Here is a 20,683-nt window from a genome sequence, read left to right on the forward strand (position 1 = left end):
GGGGATGGATAGATAGAGAGGGATGGATAGACCTAAAGGAGATGGATGGATGGAGAAGGGTAGATAGATCTATATGGGAATGGATAGATGGAGGTGGATGGAGAGCTCTGTATAGGGATGGAAAGACAGACATGGGTAGATAGGTTTGTATGAGGATGCATAGGTATAGATGGGTGGAGAGATCTGTAGGGGGTTGATAGATGGAGAGGGATGGAGAGATCTATAGGGGATTGATAAATGGAGAGGGATGGAGAGATCTGTAGGGGATGGATAGATGGAATTGGGTGGAGAGATCTGTAGGGGATGGACAGATAGAGAGGGATGGATAGATGGAGATGGGTAGAGAGATCTGTATGGGGTCAATAGATAGAGATGGGTGGAGAGATCTGTAGGGGATGGATAGATGGAGATGGGTGGAGAGTTCTGTAGGGTATGCAGACATAGGGATGGAGGGATGGAGAGATCTGTAGGGGATGGATAGACAGATGGGACAGAGATCTGTAGGGGGTCGATAGATAGAGATGGGTGGAGAGATCTGTATAGGGATGGATAGATAGAGATGGGGGCAGAGATCTGTAGGGGGTCCAGAGACAGAGATAGGTGGAGAGCTCCCCCATGGAGGTGGATGTACGGAGGGATGGATGGTTTATTAGTAACCAAAGAAGGACCGAGCCCAAGGACTCCCATCTGCTAGTTTGTACTTGAAAAGCTTCTGTCCACCTTGCTATTGCTGTGCAGTAACAAGCCAGGCCTTGGGGGCTCGGTTTGCAGCGTCGTTGTGCACAGCATTCCTGTTCTCCTTTAAACAGCTGTGCCCAAACCTTATGACGCCAAGCCCCGCCTGTGGGAAGGGGAACCCAACGTGCCGCTGAAGGCCTTGCCCAAACCAGAAGCCATGCAGGGCAAGTGATGGTAGCTTAGTTAAGACTGGAACCAGGAACGGTTTGTTATGTTTGTACAGGGCCAAGCACAGTGGCGTTTTGGGCCAGGCCGGGGGCTGCTAAGTGCTACCAATTCACCTACCCAGCAACGTACAGCCCTCAGCACACTGGGGTCCTGCAATACCAGTAAGAACATATTGTGTTGATCGTCCCAGCGCGATCCTCCTGCACCTTTACTCAGGGATTTGATGGGCAGCGAAAGAGTTAACACTACTGACATTTCAAGTTATCATTGTTGGTATCTGAGTCAACCACCTATGACATAAGCAGGACAGTTCCCCGCTCTGGGCTGTTGGTTCAGGCTCTCAGCAGACTCAGGCTCAAAGTAGGGCTCAGATTTTCAAGATTTTCTTCACTGTAACAGCTGCAGCCTTTCTTGCTAGATTGAAAGATGAGATGTGGCTGAACAATCTGGAGGTGATACCCCCCGGGTCGGACCCTTCAGCCGGGGGGAGGAAGAGCTGTGTCACTGCATTTTCTAGGGAAAGAGCAAACTCTCAGAGCATTTCACACCAAGAACTGAGAACATTTCAATCAAAAATTCCTTTTTTTAATTTTTTTAGGGTTTTTGTGTGTGTTTTTTCTCATTTGTTTCTTTTTTTGTAGTTTTCTCATGCAATATTTCACAGTCCCAATCCCACGGGGGTGTTTTTCTTTTAATTTTTTTTCTCAAACAAAGTAGGAAAAAGGAAAAGAAGCCAAGGACTTTTTTTTTCTTTTGACGTTTTCGGGTTTTTTGTTTTGTTAGTTTCAAGCAGGACCAAAATGTCGGAAGAAAAATGCTTTCCCCCCCCCCCCCCCATTATTATTTTTGTCTTTTTTTCTTTCTGTTTAGTTGTATTTGTTTATTTCTCATTTTTGTGTGGGGGGGGGTTTCTGTTTGTTTATCTCTGCAGGCAGTAATAATTAGGGTTTGGTATAACCAGCAAGCACTCCTTTGTGTGTGTGTGTGTGTGTGTGTGTGTGTGTCGGGGTTGTGCACGTGCGTGTCCTTCAAAATGGCAGGCCACAAAACTTTACTTGTTTTGAAGTTAACCAGGTAAGTCGAGATGATAAAACTCATCAATAGAAGTTCAGAAAAAAATACTTTTGTCTTTTTCCCCCCTCCTTTTTACTGATATATTCTTTTTTTTGTCGAGATTTGTTGCTGTTGTTGTTTCTGATGTGGAATTGTTGTCAAAACTTCTTTGTTGAGGGTGGAGGGTCACATCCAAGCACATCCCCCCTCCCCACCCTGCCATGCCAAGCACCCGAGGAAAACCGGTCTGCTGTCTCAGGGCCACAGACAGATGCTGCACGTGGGAGAGGCTACCTGAGGGCATTTTGCATGGATTGTAGTCCCTTCTCCCGTTTTTTTAAAATCTTCTTTAGATTCTGAAGAACTGGGTGGTTTTTTCCCCCCACTCCCTCCCCCCCCCGAACCACCACACACAACTTGATCTGTAAAAGATAAACATGCTCTGGTCCCTAGATCCCTTGTCCTCCCCCATCCCAAAACCCTGTCCCCCACCCCACCCCGAGAAAACCCCTCCAACCAAAGTTACTTCCCTCTCTGCAATTTGAGCACTCTCTCTCCAGACACCTCCCCATAGGGCAGATTGTTGTGATTTCCATGTGCTTTTCCTCCCCCCGCCCCCCCCCCAATCTGGTAATGTCGTCTCTGTCCAGTGTGTGTGTGTGTTGCAAGTGTGCGTGTGTGTGTCAAACCGCTTCCAGGTTAGCAGCAGTCATCTTCGTCAGTTTCGCTAGAGGGTTCATGCAGTCCTTGGCGCGAGCGTGGCTTGGCTGCTCCATGGGAGTGGTAATATCCGTTAGGAAGTCGCCGCCCAGGCCTGGAGGGTGAAGAGCCGCCTCCCGCCCGGGAAGTCCTGGGCGAACGCCCTGAGCTGCTGACGTGTGTGGTCTCGTAGGAGAAGGCTTCCTTGCCGGGGGGTGCGGCGCAGTCCGGACTCCGGTAATAACCGCCACGACGGGGTCCCGGGTGCGGCTCGGAGACGTGGGGCACCGACCACCGGCTGCTGGCGTGGCGGTAGGCTCGGGGCGAATCGTTCCGCGGCGGGACCGTGTGTCTCTCCATGGCGGGCGATCTGCCGGGCCGCTCCGCCACCTGGGGGTCGGCGGGGAGCGAGGGGTATCGTCTCGGCGCGGGGGTGGATATCCTGCTGGGGTGATGCACTGACTGCGGCTGCTGCTGGGGGCCTGTACTGATGACCTTACGGACCACAGGGGAATAGGACACGTGTGGCCGGGGTGTAGAAGGGGTCTGTGGGAGCTGGCGGCGTCCTCGCCTTGGGGTACTGGTGCCGGATGTTGAAAGGACTGGACTGCCACTTACGGAACTACTACCCTACATGAAAATTGAAACAAAGGAAATCAAAAAGAAAATATACAAGGAAAATTAACCAAGAAGAGACAGAAAGGGAAGGGGGGTTGGGAGGGGCAGGGAAGGTGACACAGAGACGAGGACGAGAAAAGAAGGCAGGGGATTTGGGGGTGAAGGAACCAAAGAAGGGGGGGGAAATAATGGAGGGGGGAGAAGAAAAAGCCACAGCCACGGAAGGGAGGACGGGAAGAGGGGGATCGAGAGACCAACAGAGGAGAAGAAAAGAAACCAAAAGAGAAAACAAACGAAAGAAGGGGGAAAAAAAGTGAGAAGAGAAATGAGAAATGGAGTTTTTGTAAGTTTTGGGGTTTTTAAAAAGTAGCAGAAAACTTCTAAAAATTACTCACACGCTTCAAAAGCAAGAGAGGAAAGGGTTAAAAGCAAGCGCGAGAGAGAGAGAGAGAGAGAGAGAGAGAGAGAGAGAGAGAGAGAGAGAGAGAGTGTGCAGGGCCTGCAGAGCATGAATTGTTCTGTGCGTTACCAAAGGTGATTCCAAAAGGAACTCAAAAGAAAATAAACAGCTGGAGTTGAAAAAAAAATAGGGGTGAGGGAGGGTGGGGTGGGGAAACTGGGGTGGAAAGGGCGAGGGGGCGTCCGGCAAGGAAAGAGGAGGGGAGAGCGCTGGGTCTGGAGAAGTTTGGAACAGAGCGGACCCCATTGGGAGAGCCAGTGTGTGCGGCTCGCCTCCAGCCGCGGGGCTTCGCGAGTGAGAGCTGCTTGCTGGCGGGTGTCTGCTGTTGGGTGGAAGGTCCACGGACCGGGGTACTTACCCGCTGCAGAGTGAGGTGACTTCCCCAGAATCGGAGCCGCGGGAGGAGGGCCAGTAGCCGACAATGGAATCACCTGCCCAGGAGGACATCCTTTGCTGGCCCCGGCAGGCAGACGGTGATTGGCTCATGCCCTGAAGCAGAAGGGCCTTTATCTTTTATACATCCTTCACCCTCTGGAATCTGAGCTATGGCTACACTACAGCCTAGGCCGGCACAGCTTAGCTTGCTCAGGGGTGTGACTATTCTGCCCCCGAGCGTGCTCTGTCGGGGGGGGATCGTTTCTGCCACCCGTAGAGGTGGGTTTTGTGCGCTCTCCTCTCGGCACCGAGCGTCGTCACCAGACGTGCTGCAGGAATGCAACTCCACCCATGCCGCTGCGCGTGTAGACGTGGCCTCGGTGCGGATGTTGTTATCACCTGTTCGTGCCCCACTGGCCTGGCTCGACTGGCTTCCGCAAGGCAAAGGTGTGTGCGTGAGGGGTTTGGCTGAGCAACAGCAAAGAAGAAAGGGCAAAGGGGCGGCTCCGAGTTGCCCTGAATTTCTCCACTCTTCGTGCTTCCCACACAGATCCTCCCCCGCTCTCGCACGGGCGGATCCTGCCAGCCTTTGGGGAAGCTGGGATCCGGATCTGCCACGTTGCCAATGCTTGGGCCTCTCTGACACCCTCTAGAAGGTGAGAGAGAAGGACAGTCCAGTGGACGAGACACTGGTGCCCTCTTACAGGCTCTGCTCAGCCCACCACAGTCTTGCTGCTCCACCAGGCAGAGATTCGGGGTGAGTCGTCTCCTGCTCAAATCCGGTTCATGTCTCTCCAACTGTCTCAGACTAGTGGGGCAAGCTCCATCCTGGTTTAGGAATGGGCTGCCCTCGTCTGCACTGGGGAAAAGAGTGCCTGTGCCTGTGCCTGACAGGCCTTGCCGGACTGAGCATGTATTTGGGGGAAGTGCGAAGAGCAGGAGAAACAGCTGGAAATCCAGCTCAGCTGGGGAAAGGAATCTGGCAACAGGCTGTAGAATTAGCTTGTTTGCAACAGTGGATTGGACGCAAAAGCCTGACACGTGCAGAGGTCGTGGCCAAAGCAATGCGGGGCAAACATGTGGGAAGCTGTTGAAGATTGATGGAAAGCCCTTGGTTGGTTGTCCCAGGTCTAGCTGTGGTCACCAAAGTCAGAGAACCACATGAAAACCACAGGCTCTAGGTTTAGATCCAAGCTCGACAGACTGTGGACGTTCATGGTCCCTCCAGCTCTGGCAAAATGTGACTTCCGGGCTGCTCTGGTTCTTAAAAGATTTGATCCCTGGCTAGTTCTCATCCTAGGAAGCGGGTAGGAATGTCTCCCCAACGAGAACCTCTGTCTGCTTCACACCGGCCTCCTCAGGACCAGGTCCATTCTCAGTGTGACCAGGGTGGACTCACACCCATCTCACTCCACTGGAGTCAGTCTGGGTTTACACCTATCAGAACCCTGACGACCCACGAGTCCTGCACCAATGGCCACCAGATCTGCCAGGGCACCTTTGACAGATGGAAACAGCTTCCAGCAGGATTTCTCTGGAGAGGATCCCCAAACCAAGGGGATGGGGCAGGAAATCAGCGAGTTAGCCTGAACCCCATTGCCTCCACTCCGCTCAGAATGAGAGGTTACCTGGAAACGCTACAGCAGGTCAGTAGGCGTTGACCCAGGAGAGTGGTCGTAAGCAATGCTGGCGAAGCTCCCTTGTGATGTTCCGTGTGTGAGTAGAGACAGGCAGCTCTGAGCAGATCCAGGATTTCCTCTGAGGTTGTTCCAGATTTTTCAGCTCTAAGGAGGGCAGAGCACGAGCCCTCCTGCTCCAAAAGCCAGGCTCCTAAAGGAGACTCCCCCCTCAACCATATAGGGGCTGTGACACACAGCTCAGCTGCTCCCGTAATCCAGTAGGGGGCAAGGGTTCATACGCAGGCTAGTCCCTGGGGAAGTGCTGTAACTGGCTCTCTCTGGCTAGCCCCTATGGTCAGATGCCTCTATACAAGTGCCCTGGATCGGAAAAAAGAAGCAGGCCAGATGCCTTGATCCATCAAGGCGCCTGGGGTCTGATTCTCCTCGGCCCACTGCAGCTCCACAGTGCTCGTGTGCTGTCACAGGGGCCTGGGGAACAGACAGAGCCTGGGGGCCTGTGTTAGCTCTCAGCAGAGATAATGTGATGGGGCTGAACTGTCTGTGCGCCGGGTATCCACCCGCACTTACACATGCCATGTATGTTCCCAGGTCTATGCGGATGCCGTCTGTGCCTGTGTTTGCACTTGCGTGTGCCACACATGTGCCTGTATATCCGTGTGCTCTCTGCCATGCCATGCATGTGTCAGTGTCTGCCAGGTGTGTGTCCCGCATGGCTATGCGTCTGCATGAGCGTGCCCTGAGTGTGCCCACTGGATTGATGTATGACACGCATGTGCCGTATCCATGGCTGCAGATGCTATGTATGTGCCCAGCTGTACATATATGCCATGCGTGTGGGTGCAGGTGCGCTACCTGTGTTCCCACATCTCGGGGGGTGTCAGGTGTGTGCCTGTGAGCAGGTATCCTGTGTGTGCCTGTGACTCTGGTCATGTGCCACACAGGTGCCCATATCTATGCATGTGCCATGTGTGTTCCTGTATCTCTCTGTGTGTGACATCTCTGTCCATAGCCCTGGGTGTGCCAGGCATGGCCTGTAGCTCCGTGTGCGTGGGCCAGGCGTGGCCTGTAGCTCCGTGTGCGTGTGCCAGGCATGGCCTGTAGCTCCGTGTGCGTGGGCCAGGCATGGCCTGTAGCTCCGTGTGCGTGGGCCAGGCGTGGCCTGTAGCTCCGTGTGCGTGGGCCAGGCGTGGCCTGTAGCTCCGTGTGCGTGGGCCAGGCATGGGCCTGTAGCTCCGTGTGCGTGGGCCAGGCATGGCCTGTAGCTCCGTGTGCGTGGGCCAGGCATGGGCCTGTAGCTCCGTGTGCGTGGGCCAGGCATGGCCTGTAGCTCCGTGTGCGTGGGCCAGGCATGGGCTTGTAGCTCCGTGTGCGTGGGCCAGGCGTGGCCTGTAGCTCCGTGTGCGTGGGCCAGGCATGGCCTGTAGCTCCGTGTGCGTGGGCCAGGCATGGGCTTGTAGCTCCGTGTGCGTGGGCCAGGCGTGGCCTGTAGCTCCGTGTGCGTGGGCCAGGCATGGGCTTGTAGCTCCGTGTGCGTGGGCCAGGCGTGGCCTGTAGCTCCGTGTGCGTGGGCCAGGCGTGGCCTGTAGCTCCGTGTGCGTGGGCCAGGCATGGGCTTGTAGCTCCGTGTGCGTGGGCCAGGCGTGGCCTGTAGCTCCGTGTGCGTGTGCCAGGCATGTGGGCCTGGTTTAGGAGCAGCTTCATTCCAAACTTTCCAGAGTCACAAAACCCAGAGGCGCCAGTGGCCACCAGCGTTAGCAGCAAAGGGTTCACACCACAGACACTGGATGGCCGGTGGTTTTTGGGTCTCTGCTCACCAACCGTCTTACCTGTGCCCGCCCCTTGCCGTGACAGCCAAGCCAAACACAACGGACACAGAAATAAAGATGGGACTCAAGGCCTGTCAGCATGGCGCTCCCGAGAAACAAGCGGGGAAGACCAATGGCTTGAGGAGGGGGGAGTGAGGGGTGAAAATAACCGAAATAAAGGGCTTGAAGAGAGTTCAAAGCGGTCGTCATTGTCCAAGTGACAGGGCAGCCCCTCCTCAAGGCCCCCCCACCCTGAGCAACCTCCCAACCCCCCCCCCCACTGGTGGTGGCAGCATGAGTCACAGCCAAGAACACAGGGGTGTGGGGGGCACATGGCTCAGCTACATCGTCCCATCCCCCTTTCGCTCACCCCGGTGTCAATCAGGTGAGGGGGTGCAGTTAGACAGATGTAAACGAGCGGGGCCCAGTTCTGATCCTCATGTCGGCGTCGCAGCGAGGGTGAGGGGAAGGGAAAATGCCCCCACTCGGGATTGCAGTGTTTCACCCCATGGTGCACGAGCGGGAGGCCGCGGGAGGCTAGATTTTGCTCTTGGCTATGCCAGTGTAAATCTGGAATCACTCCACCCACTTCAGTGGATTTACCCTGGTGTGTAAGTGAGCTCAGAATGGGGCCCACTGACTTCCAGCCCTTGGCGGTTTTACCTGATGGTCCCTTTAAATCCGCAGCTGTGACTCCTGCCCAGAGCTGCGATGGGCAGCCCATGGTTTTACCCTGGGTTATTGCCCCCGTTTTTCAGAGTGCCCTCTGGTGGCTGAACTGCCCCAACTGCGCGGAGTGCCCCAGTGCCGGGCCCTAAATCTGAAAACTGGGTACTCCAGCTGCCAGGAGGAGCTTTTCCACCTCCAGCAGTCTCCCCCACTTCCTTTGGAGAGTTGGGGAGGGGTATGTGTGTGGACAGGAGTGAAGCTTACTCTGGCTCTGATCCTCCCAGCATCCCCTGGGCCCTTTCCCCATTTCCCACACCGCTCCAATGACACATGGACCCCTGGTGCTCCTGTCGATCTCACTCCAGCCTCAGGAGCTCCCCGGGGCAGTTTGTTAGACTCGCTGCTCTTCCCCTGGCTCTAAGGAAGCAGGGGGCGGAGAGGGGACGGGATCTTTGGGTCGATCAGCTGCTGGGGGCGAATAAGGGGGAAAGCCCTTCTGGGCCATGCCTTCCTCTGGCGCTCTGGATCTGGGAGTCACTCAGTCTGTCTGTGACTGGGGACAGCCCCCCCGCCCCAGGACTGCCACTCAGGGATTGGCTGGCTGGGGCGTTATTTCAGTGGGGCTGATATTGTGGGATTCCCCTCCAGTCGGGGACAAGGGGATGCAGTGTCTGGCCGAGCTCCTGTTCCCCCAATAAATGCTCATGACGACGCCCTCATCCACAGGACGGACCCATAACTTCCCCCCACTCTTTGTCCCCACCACAGTCTCTGGTCCTTTAGACCAGGCAGCAGGGACTCCTGCTTTCTAAATGAAGAGGCCACTGGTCTGATCCCCCCGGCGGCCCCGAGAGGCGGGGTTACAAAGTGAGGGCCTGTACGGGGAAATGGAATCTGTGCAGCCCTTTGATGTGTGGGCGGATTCTGGCTCATTGTCCCCCTCTAGTGGTTAGTGTGAAGGAGCATTTGTGTAGCTGAGAATTAGGCCCTATGAGTCTGTGGCTGCCTGGGAGGTTTGGGCTTTTAGATCCAGAGGCCAAGTGAGATAGAGCAGCTCCTCCACTCTGGCTCCCAGATCCCAGAGAACCAGCCCTCACTGGATCTGCCCCAAGCTCCAGAGCTTGGGTTGGGATCAGCACCTGTGACAGATGTCTGGGTCGGTTCGGGCCTCCAACCCGCTCTGCTCCACCCTCGCTGAGATCCAGCAATGTTTGCTCAGCCTGCTGGACAACTGGAACTTGCTCCCCAAGGAGCGGGGAGCTCCAGGCTGGCTCTGCTTCACCCCCACTCCCCACCCCTGTGCCCATCCCTAGAGGTGAAGGGGGGAGTGGAAAGCCAGACCCACCTGCCTGTGGGGCATGTGCTCACGGCCCTCGCTGGGGGATCTGGACCAGCGCCTGTCTCTGGAGCGGGGCCGGCTGTGCTCGTGTCTCTCCTGCGAATAGCGCTCCTTGTCGGAGGAGGGGTGGGGATGCCGGTGATGGTGGTGATGGTGGTGATGCTTCCGGTCCTTGGGCCTTCCTCGCTCCTGGTCTCTTTCTTTGGGAGGTAGGTCGCCCGATGGCGTGGTCATGCTCAGGTCCGTGCCCAGCCCTGCCGTGGAGGGAGAGGGGGAGGCAGAGATTATTACGTTCCGGGAAACAGTTTGCCATCAATCCAGTTAGCATCTGTGGACAGGAAACACAACAGTCCTGTGGCACGTGGTGTGCAATTGCCCTAGAGTCCGGTGGCCTGTTACTACCTGGACATTCGCACCGTGCTCAATGGTATGATATCTCAGTACCTAGGGCTTACTCATACTGGTGTAAATCAGAAGTGACTCCAGGGAGGTCAATGGGCTGACCCTGGTATATAACTGGTGTAAGTGAGAGGAGAATCAGCCCATATAAACAAAATCTGATTTCAGTGGTGTTTACTCTGGATTTACATCAGCGTAGCAGATAGCAGACCCAATGGCATTTACTCCAGATTTACACCAGCGTAACAGAGATCAGGCCCAATGGAGCTTACTCTGGATTTACACCAAAGTAACAGAGATCACAGACTCTGACCCCAATAAAGCGACTGCAAAAAGGGTTTGCGACTTGCCCACTGAAAGAGGCGGGAGGGTGGGGGCGTAGTAGGACAGGCAGTTAACAGGAGGGGGCAGCACGCAGTGGGGTGCTCAAGGGCAGTGTTTTAGGTGTAGACAAGCCCTTGGGACCTCGATGACTATTCAGAAGGTAGCGGAAGCACTTGTGTGCGCTGAACTGGTCAGGAATGGCCGGGGGCCCAGGTGTCTTGGGAGATTTCTGCTGCTCCCTAGTGCTGGTCTCGCCAGAAGTAAGAACCCGTATAGTCACCCCAATTAACCAGCCCTTCTCTATCCAAGGGTCTCCATGTGCTTCAATGAACTGGGCCTCTCAACCAGCCAGTGAGCTCCAAGCCAGACTCCCCTAACCCCAGCCCCAGGGGGTCCCAGCTCCAGGCTGGCTGGCTCAGGGCAGCTGGCGAATCGGATATAGAGCAGGACTGGCTGGCTCAGGGGTGTGTGTGTGTGTGTGTTGGGAAATGAGATATGGAGCTTTTCCCTTTTCAGCAGCACCAGCTGATTTACACCAGCTGAGGATATGGCTCCTGATCTCACTCACACCCAGTTTGCACTGGGTAACTCCATGGACTTTGCTTCTGCAGTCCACGGCCACTCGAGGGCACCAGCTCACATGCTTGGGCTAGTCTGACTCCCTCCATGGCAAGAGCAGAGCGGGACTAACACAGCCTACAGACTGTGCATCCCCCCCAACAGCCGCACCACCTGTGTCCATGTCCGTGTAGCGGCTGAGCGAGCGCTCCGAGGCCCGGTGGCTCCGCTCCCTCCGCCGCTGGTGATGCCGCTGGTTCTCCTCGGGAACGACCCTCTCCAAGGAGTAGTCGTCCAGCCGGATGCCTTTGGAGCGCGAGTGGCCCAGCATGGAAGCCGAGCGCTTCATGGGGCTGGTGTCCGTGATCGTCTGCAAAGGAAACGACAGACCCAGACCCATAGATTTATGCGGCACTGCAGGGGGACGGGGAAGCCTGCGGGAAGGGGGAGGGGTACAGGGATGGAGTTACAAACAAATGCCGACTAATCCTATTGAAACTATCTGTGCATCTGTCTGTCCCTCCACCCACATGTCTTCGTCACTCTCCACCCCTGGAGCTAAGGAACCACGGAGTCCTGCAGAGATCTATCCTTCCACTCAAAGGTCTATGGAGCCATCTGTCCACCCATGGACCTATGACATTGCACCGCTGGTTCTCCCTCATCCTAAGGGAGGCTGAATCATAGAATATCAGGGTTGGAAGGGACGTCAGGAGGTCATCTAGTCCAACCCCCTGCTCAAAGCAGGACCAACCCCAACTAAATCATCCCAGCCAGGGCTTTGTCAAGCCTAACCTTAAAAATGTCTAAGGATGGAGATTCCACCACCTCCCTAGGTAACCCATTCCAGTGCTTCACCACCCTCCTAGTGAAAAAGTTTTTCCTAATATCCAACCTAAACCTCCCCCACTGCAACTTGAGACCATTACTCCTTGTTCTGTCATCTGCTACCACTGGGAACAGTCTAGAGCCATCCTCTTTGGAACCCCCTTTCAGGTAGTTGAAAGCAGCTATCAAATCCCCCCTCATTCTTCTCTTCCGCAGACGAAACAATCCCAGTTCCCTCAGCCTCTCCTCGTAACTGATGTGTTCCAGTCCCCTAATCATTTTTGTTGTCCTCCGCTGGACGCTTTCCAATTTTTCCACATCCTTCTTGTAGTGTGGGGCCCAAAACTGGACACAGTACTCCAGATGAGTACCCTCCGTTCCCACTGAGCTCAGCACCTTGCAGGACTGGGCCCTAATCCAGGCCCCCAGACCTAGCCGAGGAAGGTCTAACACGATCCAATGGCTGGAAGTTGAAGCTAGGGAAATTCAGACTGGCCACAAGGCATCCATTTGCCACGGTGAGAGTAATTACCCACTGGAAGAATTCACCAAGGGTCATGGTGGCTTCTCCATCCCTGAGAATTTTGAAATCAGGACTGGATGTGTTTCCAAAAGCACCGCTCTATGAATTCTTCAGCCTGAGTTATCCTGGGGGTCCGACTGGATGATCACAATGGTCCCTTCTGGCCTTGGCATCTACGACTCTATGAACACACCTTCGAAAGTCCTCATAGGTGGGATGGATGGGCTGGGGGAAGTGAGAGGGCCTCACCGCCATGGGGCCCTGGAGATTGAGGGGCTGCTTTGCCAGGCTCAGGAATGCCCCCTCCCTGGGCCCCTGGCCTGTGATGACCACACCCACCCCTCAGTGTCATGTACGGTGAGTGGCTGGACTTGGCCCCTCTCCCTGGTGGATCAGTGGGTTGTCCCTTCCTGCAGGATGGACCCACCCATGAGCCTTCTGGGTTCTGGTGCTCGTTGTGGATCTCAGAGAGGGACTCTTCGCCCCTTGGTATTGGGGACCTCAGCTGGGGAGCTAGCAGCTCTCAGTTCTAGGATCCTGTCATACTGGTGCTATGGGCTCATTATCTCTGTGAATCCTCTCCCCCATGAGGTTATTTGGGGGGTTGGGGAACGAATGCAGCTCAGCTCCCTGGAGTCTATGCTGCCCCCAGCAGCAGGGCCTGGCAGGGGGGTGATCTGATCAGCATTGCGGGGCTGGGTGAGATAAGAGTTTGGCTTTCTCTTACGTTGAAGATCTCAAATTACCACCCATGAATTAAACCTCACAGACACGCCCCCAGCCCGCCCTGTTGGTAAGGATTGTTTTCCTCATTGTATGGAGGGGGAAACTGAGGCACAGGGAAAGGCGATGACTCACCCAAAAACCAACAGCAAATCTGTGGTAGAGCTGGAATGGAACCCAGGAATCCTGTGATCTAACCACTACACCACACTTAAGTCAGACAGAGAACCCAGGAAGCCTGGCTCCCGATTAAGCTTTAACCATTAGATATTCTGTTCTTCTCAGCCTGCTATGGCTCATTAGGTTTCCCAATCTAGGTGCCACTCTCCATAGCCAGGCAAACTGAGGGATTGTGTCTCCTGCTACTTGGGTTCCTTCCCGTGGGACGATCCTGTCCTGTCTACGGCTGGGATGGAGGTTGCTGTAAATGCCATGGGCAGGCCCGCAGGGAGCCCAGTCAAAGGCCCTTGCTGTCTGCAATGGCTCAGGCCGGTGAGATGGTTTGTGGCCACCTGGAGAGCCTGGGAAGCACAGCCCACAAAAATACCACATTCCCACCAACCGGGAGCCATCCTGTTCCTCTCCCCTGGTGAGGCCACCATGGCCGTCCAGCTGAGGGGCCCAAGCAGAGATAGCACCAAGGGACTCGGTGGCCTCCAGTATGTCCGGGGGGCTCCACCACCCAGAGGGGATGTTGAACTGACCTCGACCACAACCCTCCTGGGAGTATCAGCAGTGCCCCTCCCCACAGGCATTGCTCCTCCAGGGCACCCAGCAGCAGGATCTACGGGTGAAGTGCCCCCAGAGACACCATCGCCAGTGGCATCTACAGGCGAAGTGCCTCCGGAGACACCCAGGAGGCCTTATCATCTACACCCAAAGACCCTCCAGCAACGCTAGATGGAGCTGGTCAGGTGATGGGCCCCTGCAGCTCAGGGATACGATGGGGAAGAACCATGTCCTTAGAGCAGGGAGCTGAGAATCAGGCACATTGTACAGCAATCCCAGGGTCGATCTGTTCAAACCTGGGGGAGGGTGGGGGGGAGGATCAGTGCTACCGCATGGGAAGGAGAATCCCAGCACTGATGCCTCCCCTGCCCAGTCCCCGCTGCCCCTTCCCCTCTTCCCACACACAACCAGGATGGGTATTTCCATTCAAAAGAGCTACAGGACCACAAACCAGACTGCCCCATGGAGGAGCTCTGGCTGTCTCTCCCCACTGTGGTGCAGAAGCATACACAGCAGACTGGGAGGCCCCTTCCTAGCACTAATTAAGCCTCACAAACACCCCCTGGGAGAGGATCACAGTTACTGGAGGGTAAACTGAGGCACAGTGAGTGAGCTAGGAGTAGAATCCAGGAGTCATGAGTTCTAGTCCCCCTGATCTAGCCAAGAAACCCCACTCCTTCTTCCAGAGCTGGAATGGAACCCAGGAGTCCTGACTCCCAGCCCCCTGCTCTAACCACAAGACCCCACTCCCCTCTTAGAGACAGGAACAGAACCCAGGAGTCCTGGCGCCCCTGCCCTTACCACTAGACTCCACTCTCCTCCCAGCACCAGGCACACACCCCAGGTATCCTGGCTCCCGCCCCCTCTCTTTTAAACACTAGCTGCCTGTCTCCCTGTCTCCCTGCACTTTGTGTGTCATTGACCTCTGGGTAGCGAACACTCCCACTCCGGAGCATTTCATGCCTGCCTTGCACGCACTGCTCCGGCAGCCGGCAAAGCCCCACAACCCCCCGGGGAGAACTCCCCCACCACATGCCCCGCGGGGGGGCTTTCCACCCCTGGTTGGGAGGACACAGAGATGGTGGAAGCCAGTTTTGCCTCCTCCCCCCTAGGCTGCACCTCCCTGGAGCCACAAGAGATTGCAAGAGCCTTGGGGCAGGGCCCGTCTTTCTGTTCTGTGTCTGTACAGCCCAGGGACAGTGGGGGCCTGGGCCATAAGGGGGGCTTCTGACCACTACCGTAATACACCTACTAAGAAACATACAGGCCCACCACAATGAGGTCTTGGTTCATGACTAGGGCTTGTGGGCGCTACCGTAATACACCTAATAAATAATGTACAGTGCCTGGCGCTGTGGGGGCGTGGACCATGCCTGGGGCTCACAGGCCCCACCACAATCCACAGAATAACACAGATTCTCAGCCCCTTTGCCCTGGGATACGTGACACCCCGAGGGAAACTGTGAATGAGAACACACTGTGTAGACTCAGGGTGTTAGCAAACCCCTTTAAACTGACGTGGTTGGAAACAGCAGGGCAGGCTGACCTGCCAAATGCGCCAGCTGGTCACGGTCAGCCTGGGGGCAGGGGGTGCTGAGACCAAGTATGTACGGGTGTAGCTAGACCAGGACCCTGTATCCGCAAAGTGCCCCTTATACACGCAACCCTGTGCCTTCCCCACTGTGGCTTTTCCCAGCCCCAGTGAGCGAAACAAGCTAGCCCAGTGAAAGCAGATTTGCCAATATTTGTGCTAGGGGATTCTGCCAGCACATCTGTGTCGATTTGGGAACCCCCCTCTTCGCACCCCCGGCACGCAGAAATCTGTACTGTAGCCTTCGCCATAGCCTACACTAGTTGTCCTGATTTAGCTACACTGGGTTGGTTAAAGCCATAAAACCCGAGTGTGGACGCAGTGATGTAGGGGTATAGCTTACTACCAGCCCCGCTTACTCGTACAGCTATTCCCATTCAGGAAGAGGAACTCGCTCTACTGGGTTACGACACCTTTATACTGGTTTAAGTCACCTTTATGCCAGTAAACCTGCACCCACACTAGGAGCTGTATCAGTATATTGGTAAAAACCCCCTCCCTAGTGGAGATGGGTACCACAGGACAAACACTGCGTGGACATGTCTACCCTGCAATCATGGGGCATGCCGCAGCTCACACGGCCAGACCGGAGCTAGCGGTAATCTAGCTCGCCTGGGTGCTGCAGGGTCGCTCCAGCGCAGGCTAGCTGCCCAGGTAATTACCCAGAGCTCCAGCTGGGGTTGTACAGCCTGCACTGAGACTGGGCAATTGCAGCTTCACGGCTCCAGGATCCACAGTCGCAGCCCGTGGCTGCCGTGTAGACGTCCCCTTAGCCACAGTTCAGCCAGCTAATGTGGTTCCAGGAGTGTTCTCTGCTGTCCACACCAGTCTCTGGCGGCTTGCTAGAGGTTGCTGTGGTTCAATACAATGTGTTTGACGTCACATCTTTTAGCCTTGTCTTCATGGGGGAGATTTCCTGGCACAGCTGGAGCAGACTAAAGCAGCCACTTCTGCCACGACGTACCCTGGAACACCACAGCACCCCCGCCCCCGGTGTGCATATTCCCGTCTGAAATGGAAGTGACTTTCCAAGAGAGTGCCCAGCTGGGGATGCCAGTCAATTTCTGTAGGGAGACCAGCTGAGGGAAAGGGTGGACGGATGAGGCTTCAAACACGTTAGCTACACTGGAACGTTCATTTGGATTAAGGCAGGGGGTGAGCGAGAGCGATTGTGGAGTAACTCCGGGTGCAGACCAGCCGGGAGCTGACACCATCTGTTCTCTAGCCCAGCACGTGCTTTCCTCCAGAGCTGGGAGTAGACCCAGGCTCCGGGTGCCTGCTCCTCTCGCCATTCAACTGCGCTTCCTCCCCCCGAGCACATGGGGCCAAGGGCAGTTTGGAAGGATCCCCAAGGGAGGTCATGGAGTCACCTGGCCCCGGGGTAAGGCGGGGGGAAGAGAGGAGGTGACAGCTGCGGAAGAAGCCCAGGATGGAGGGAGGGGAGGAGACCCCTGACGGGAAAGGGGCCTGGCTCCCAGCAGGACAGTAGCAGAGAACAGGGTGGAGAAGGGTGGCGAATATCAGACAATGGAGCTGATGGCGACCAGCATCCAGCAGGGTCAGGTCTCGCAGACCACTCCTTCGCCATCCCCTCCCGGCCTGTGATGAGAGGAGCTGGACCCCAGCAGGGGAGAGATGACAAGGGAGCCCTCAGAGGGGGATGGAGCAAAAGCCAGGGACAGAGGCAGCTAGAGAGGAGGTGAAATCAACACAGAGCAGTTCCCGAAAAGCTGCCCCCTCCTGGAGCGCTGGGGCTGCCTACGTAGCTGCCGTTGGCTGTGATGAGAGAGAGAGGAATGCAGCCCACTGCCAGGGCCACTAATCTAGGTGGTGTGCAATGAAATGGACGTGGCAGACAGAAGAGGATGGAGATCAGAGTGAGAGACGTGGAGAAGGGAAAGGGATGGATGGAGAGACAGACAGGCTAGCTAGATGTGTTTGGGGACAGATCAAGGAAGGGAGGGAGACCGGCTAGAGGCGAGCGGGGGATTGTGGGCGTGGAGTGAGTGGCACTGGAGAGCCCCCACCACGGTACATACACTGAGATTATTTCCTCGGGGTCGCACCTTCCTCCTCTGCCAGAGCCAGACAAGACGGTGCACACAGAAAGGGAAAGAGAGAGAGAAGAAAATAAATATAAAGGCAAAGAAGGGGGCTTGGGAGGGGGGCGGGAGGACACCAGGAAGGGCAGGGAGTGAGGGGTGGGCAGGGGAGGGGAGAAGAGACTCGGTTATCAGTCAGTTACGGATGGGGGCTTCTTCCATCCTGCAGCCGCGTGTGCTCCCAGCACCCAAGCCAAGCAGGGGCAGGCAGCGGCCCCAGAGGACGGAGGGGGAGCGGGACGCATGGAGTGAGCAGCGGAGGATGAAAGCAGTGTGGGCAGGAGCAGCCCCCCCTCCCCAGCCCCCACTCCTGTGCATGCTGCAACAGAGCAGGCTCCAGCCCCCCTGTGTCCCAGCCGTGCCTTGGGCCGCTGTTAAAAGCTGCAGAGTCACTGCTCGGATCTACCTAGTCCCCCCTGCCCCTGTGGGGCCTGATCCAAAGCCTGCTGATCGCCAGGGAGATGCTTTGGGATGGGCCCTCCCTCCGCAGCCCCGGGGCTGGCATGCTGTCCCCTGGCCGAGCCCTCCCGCAGCTGGGGAGTGCTGAAGGAGAGCACCCAAAGGAGAGCACCCAACAGGCTCAGCTGCGGGGGAAGCAGCAGGGTGAACTGGCTGAGTCTGCAGACAGGCGGGATTTGATGACCCCCCTCAACTGGCACAAGGGGCATTAAATAATGCTGGGGGGGAGGGCAGAGCATGGCAGAAGAGCCTCAAATTCATAGAGCTCCAGCCCCGACCCGCTGCATGGGGGGGGAAGTAGGAGGATCTTGGTTGCTACATAGTAGCAGCTACGCAGCCACGCTGTTGGCTTTGGGAGAATCCCTTATCTCCCCCCCCGCACTGGTGATTAGTGGGATCCAGCACCTGGGCCTGAGGGAAATGGAGCTGGCTGCCAAGTCCCTGCTCATCTCCCCGTTGACTCTGAAGGCTAAGGACTACGTGTCCAGTCACTATTGCTAACTGTCCTTAAAACCATTCAGGGCAGAGGAACGACAGTAGAAGTGGCCCTTGCTCATTCACCACCTCTGCTCCTGGCTCGTCTCAGAGTGATGCCTGCTGGGGTCACAAGCTCCGGCTGCCAGAGCTCCCCTGGGGGTACGGAAGGATTTTAGTGATGGGGAGATGGAGACAGAGAGGGGAAGAGACTCACCCAAGGTCACACACTGAGTCAGTGACAGAGACAGGAAAAAAACCCAGGAGTCCTGTCTCCCAGTCCCTGCTCTAACCACTACACTCCCCTCCCCTCCCAGAGCTGGATATTGAATCCAGGAATCTGGACTACCAGCCCCCTCTGCTCTAACCATTAGGCCACATGATGTGTAAGGAACACTGATCAGTTCAGGGTCTCTTGGCTGGGCCCCTGGGTTGCCATGGGGGCAGGATGGAGCCGGACCAGCAATGTGGGAATCAGGCCTCCTGCTCCTGCTCCAGGAGCAGCCTCCCTGACCCCCCATCCCCTGGCTGTATGGGATGGTGCCTGGCCTGGCCCGCACTGTTCGCCCCACTCTGCTAGGCCAGCCAGGAGGGGAGACTCAAGGGTGTAGGGCCCAAGGGACAGTTTGAGGGGTGGAGGTGGACCCAAGACCCTTCCCCCCCTTCCTTCGGCCCCTAAGGAACAGTGCAGCCTTTAGCAGGTGTCTCGCCCCCCTCCTGCCCTGGCCCAAAGGTCAATGGTTACCCACGAAGCTCGCTAGAAAGCTCATGCAAAAAGGAAATGAAAATCAGAGCAGATCTCCTCCAGCACATAAGTCACTCGCTGCCCCAGCCGCCTGCAGAGCCGTCAGCGTTCAGCTGGGAGCCGTGCCAGGCACCCAGCGGGCAGCTCAGCGAGGCCCACATCCAACGCCCATGAGGATCTGGGCCCTAGTGCTGGTTTGACAGATCCTGCCCCAGAGTGGCCACTAGGTGTCCCTCTAACTCCACAGCAACCAAGCCCAACCGTTATCTGGTGGTGGGACCCACCCCTGATTCCCTTAAAGGTAAGGCCATTTGTTGGGGACCCGCTCCTGGTAGCTCAGATTTGCCACCAACCGGGTAGAAACACCTGCCAGTCAAGGGCTGGGATGTGGATTCGCGCCCTCTGGGTCACGTTCTACCTCAGTTTACAGGGGCATAAACCGACGGAGAATTTGGCAAGTTAGACCCAAACTTTTCAGGCTAAAGAAGTATTGTAGGTGACGGGAGTTTTCAGTCTTGAAGTTGCAATACGTCGTTGCTGTCCTTCTCAGACACACGCCACCCACCATCCCACACGTGCATATTTAGCTCATCGCTACGGAGATTGCCCCGGTAAATGCTCCTATGCTCCTCAGTACGCTCAGGATGGCATCTGACATGCTCTGGGCATGATTAACAACACCCCGTCCCCCCAGCCACTCTCAGGTTTGCGGCACTAGGAAGGTGCCCAAGATGGCCGGGGGCACTGCACCTCGGGGGCCTGGAGGGGGGTTCTGTTGCTCTGAAGCATGCTTCATGCCAACATGGGAAGCTCATGTTATAAGCTTGATGTAACCAGCAGTGGCAAATGGTCTTTGCTCAGATGGTGGCTGCGCTCGGATGAATCGCGACAGTATGAGTTCGCCTTCAGCAGAGGGAGGGGGTCACGTGAGTCAGTGATGTGCACGTAACACGCGAGCATGGACAGGCCAGGGTTGGCTCTCAGCCCTGGGTGGAACCGAGAGGTGAATCCCACCCAACAGCTCCAAAGAAACCGATGAATGTTAACACATTACACCTCACAATGGTAAGCCAGATCACCCCCTGTTTTGAACATGGAGGAAACTGAGGCACAGACACGGGAGGTGACTTGCCCCAGGTCACACGGGGAGGCAGCGGCAGAGCTGGGATGCGAACCCAGGAGTCCTGACTCCCAGTCCTCTGCTCTGACCATTAGAGATGATCTCTCCCATAGCCAAGGAAAGAGGCCAGGAGTGCATGGCTCAAAAAATCTCACGCTGAGTCTATTAGATTATGCTGCCTCTTAACATTTCATGCTATCCAAGAGCCCCCGATGCTTGGATCAGCTCTGAAACCCAGGCCTCGGCTCTGGCCTCCTGACCACAAAATCCTCCTCCCGTTTTGCTGCTGCTCTCAAGGAAGGATTCTGCATCTTTACAAGATTCCTTTTTTTTTTTTTTTTGGAGCCTTTAACCCTTTCATCTTCCCTGGGAGAAATAGCTCCATTCCCCCCTTAATTACAGTGACCTCCCCTCTGGCCCAGGCTGTTGAACAAGGCTCTCTCTGGGGCCTGCCAGTGATGCTCCTTTGGTCACCAGAGGGGGGCGCTAGAAAAGTGACATCATAATATTATTAGCAAGCTTTGGTTACTGATACAAAGTGAGA

The 20,683-nt window shown here is 56.1% G+C and overlaps 1 protein-coding gene across 16 annotated transcripts in view; it reads right to left on the bottom strand.

Moving 5' to 3' along the window:
• Nucleotides 1-2,553: 2,553 nt before the first annotated feature.
• The window catches only part of CACNA1A (calcium voltage-gated channel subunit alpha1 A), a 147,007-nt gene continuing 128,877 nt past the window's right edge, over nucleotides 2,554-20,683 (bottom strand). For 7 of the 16 annotated variants that reach the window (XM_074935164.1, XM_074935161.1, XM_074935162.1 and 4 more), the window contains 4 exons: nucleotides 17,279-17,314; nucleotides 11,017-11,215; nucleotides 9,571-9,818; nucleotides 2,554-3,288 (listed from right to left, as the gene is read on the bottom strand). In XM_074935164.1, the coding sequence (XP_074791265.1) occupies nucleotides 2,659-3,288; nucleotides 9,571-9,818; nucleotides 11,017-11,215; nucleotides 17,279-17,314 (1,113 nt within the window). In that variant the 3' untranslated portion in view covers nucleotides 2,554-2,658. The remainder of the gene's footprint in view (nucleotides 3,289-9,570; nucleotides 9,819-11,016; nucleotides 11,216-17,278; nucleotides 17,315-20,683) is intronic. The other 9 variants (XM_074935163.1, XM_074935159.1, XM_074935160.1 and 6 more) reach the window with 5 other exon arrangements.

This window comes from Natator depressus, chromosome 20 (genome assembly GCF_965152275.1).
Source record: "Natator depressus isolate rNatDep1 chromosome 20, rNatDep2.hap1, whole genome shotgun sequence".
NCBI lineage: Eukaryota > Metazoa > Chordata > Testudines > Cheloniidae > Natator > Natator depressus.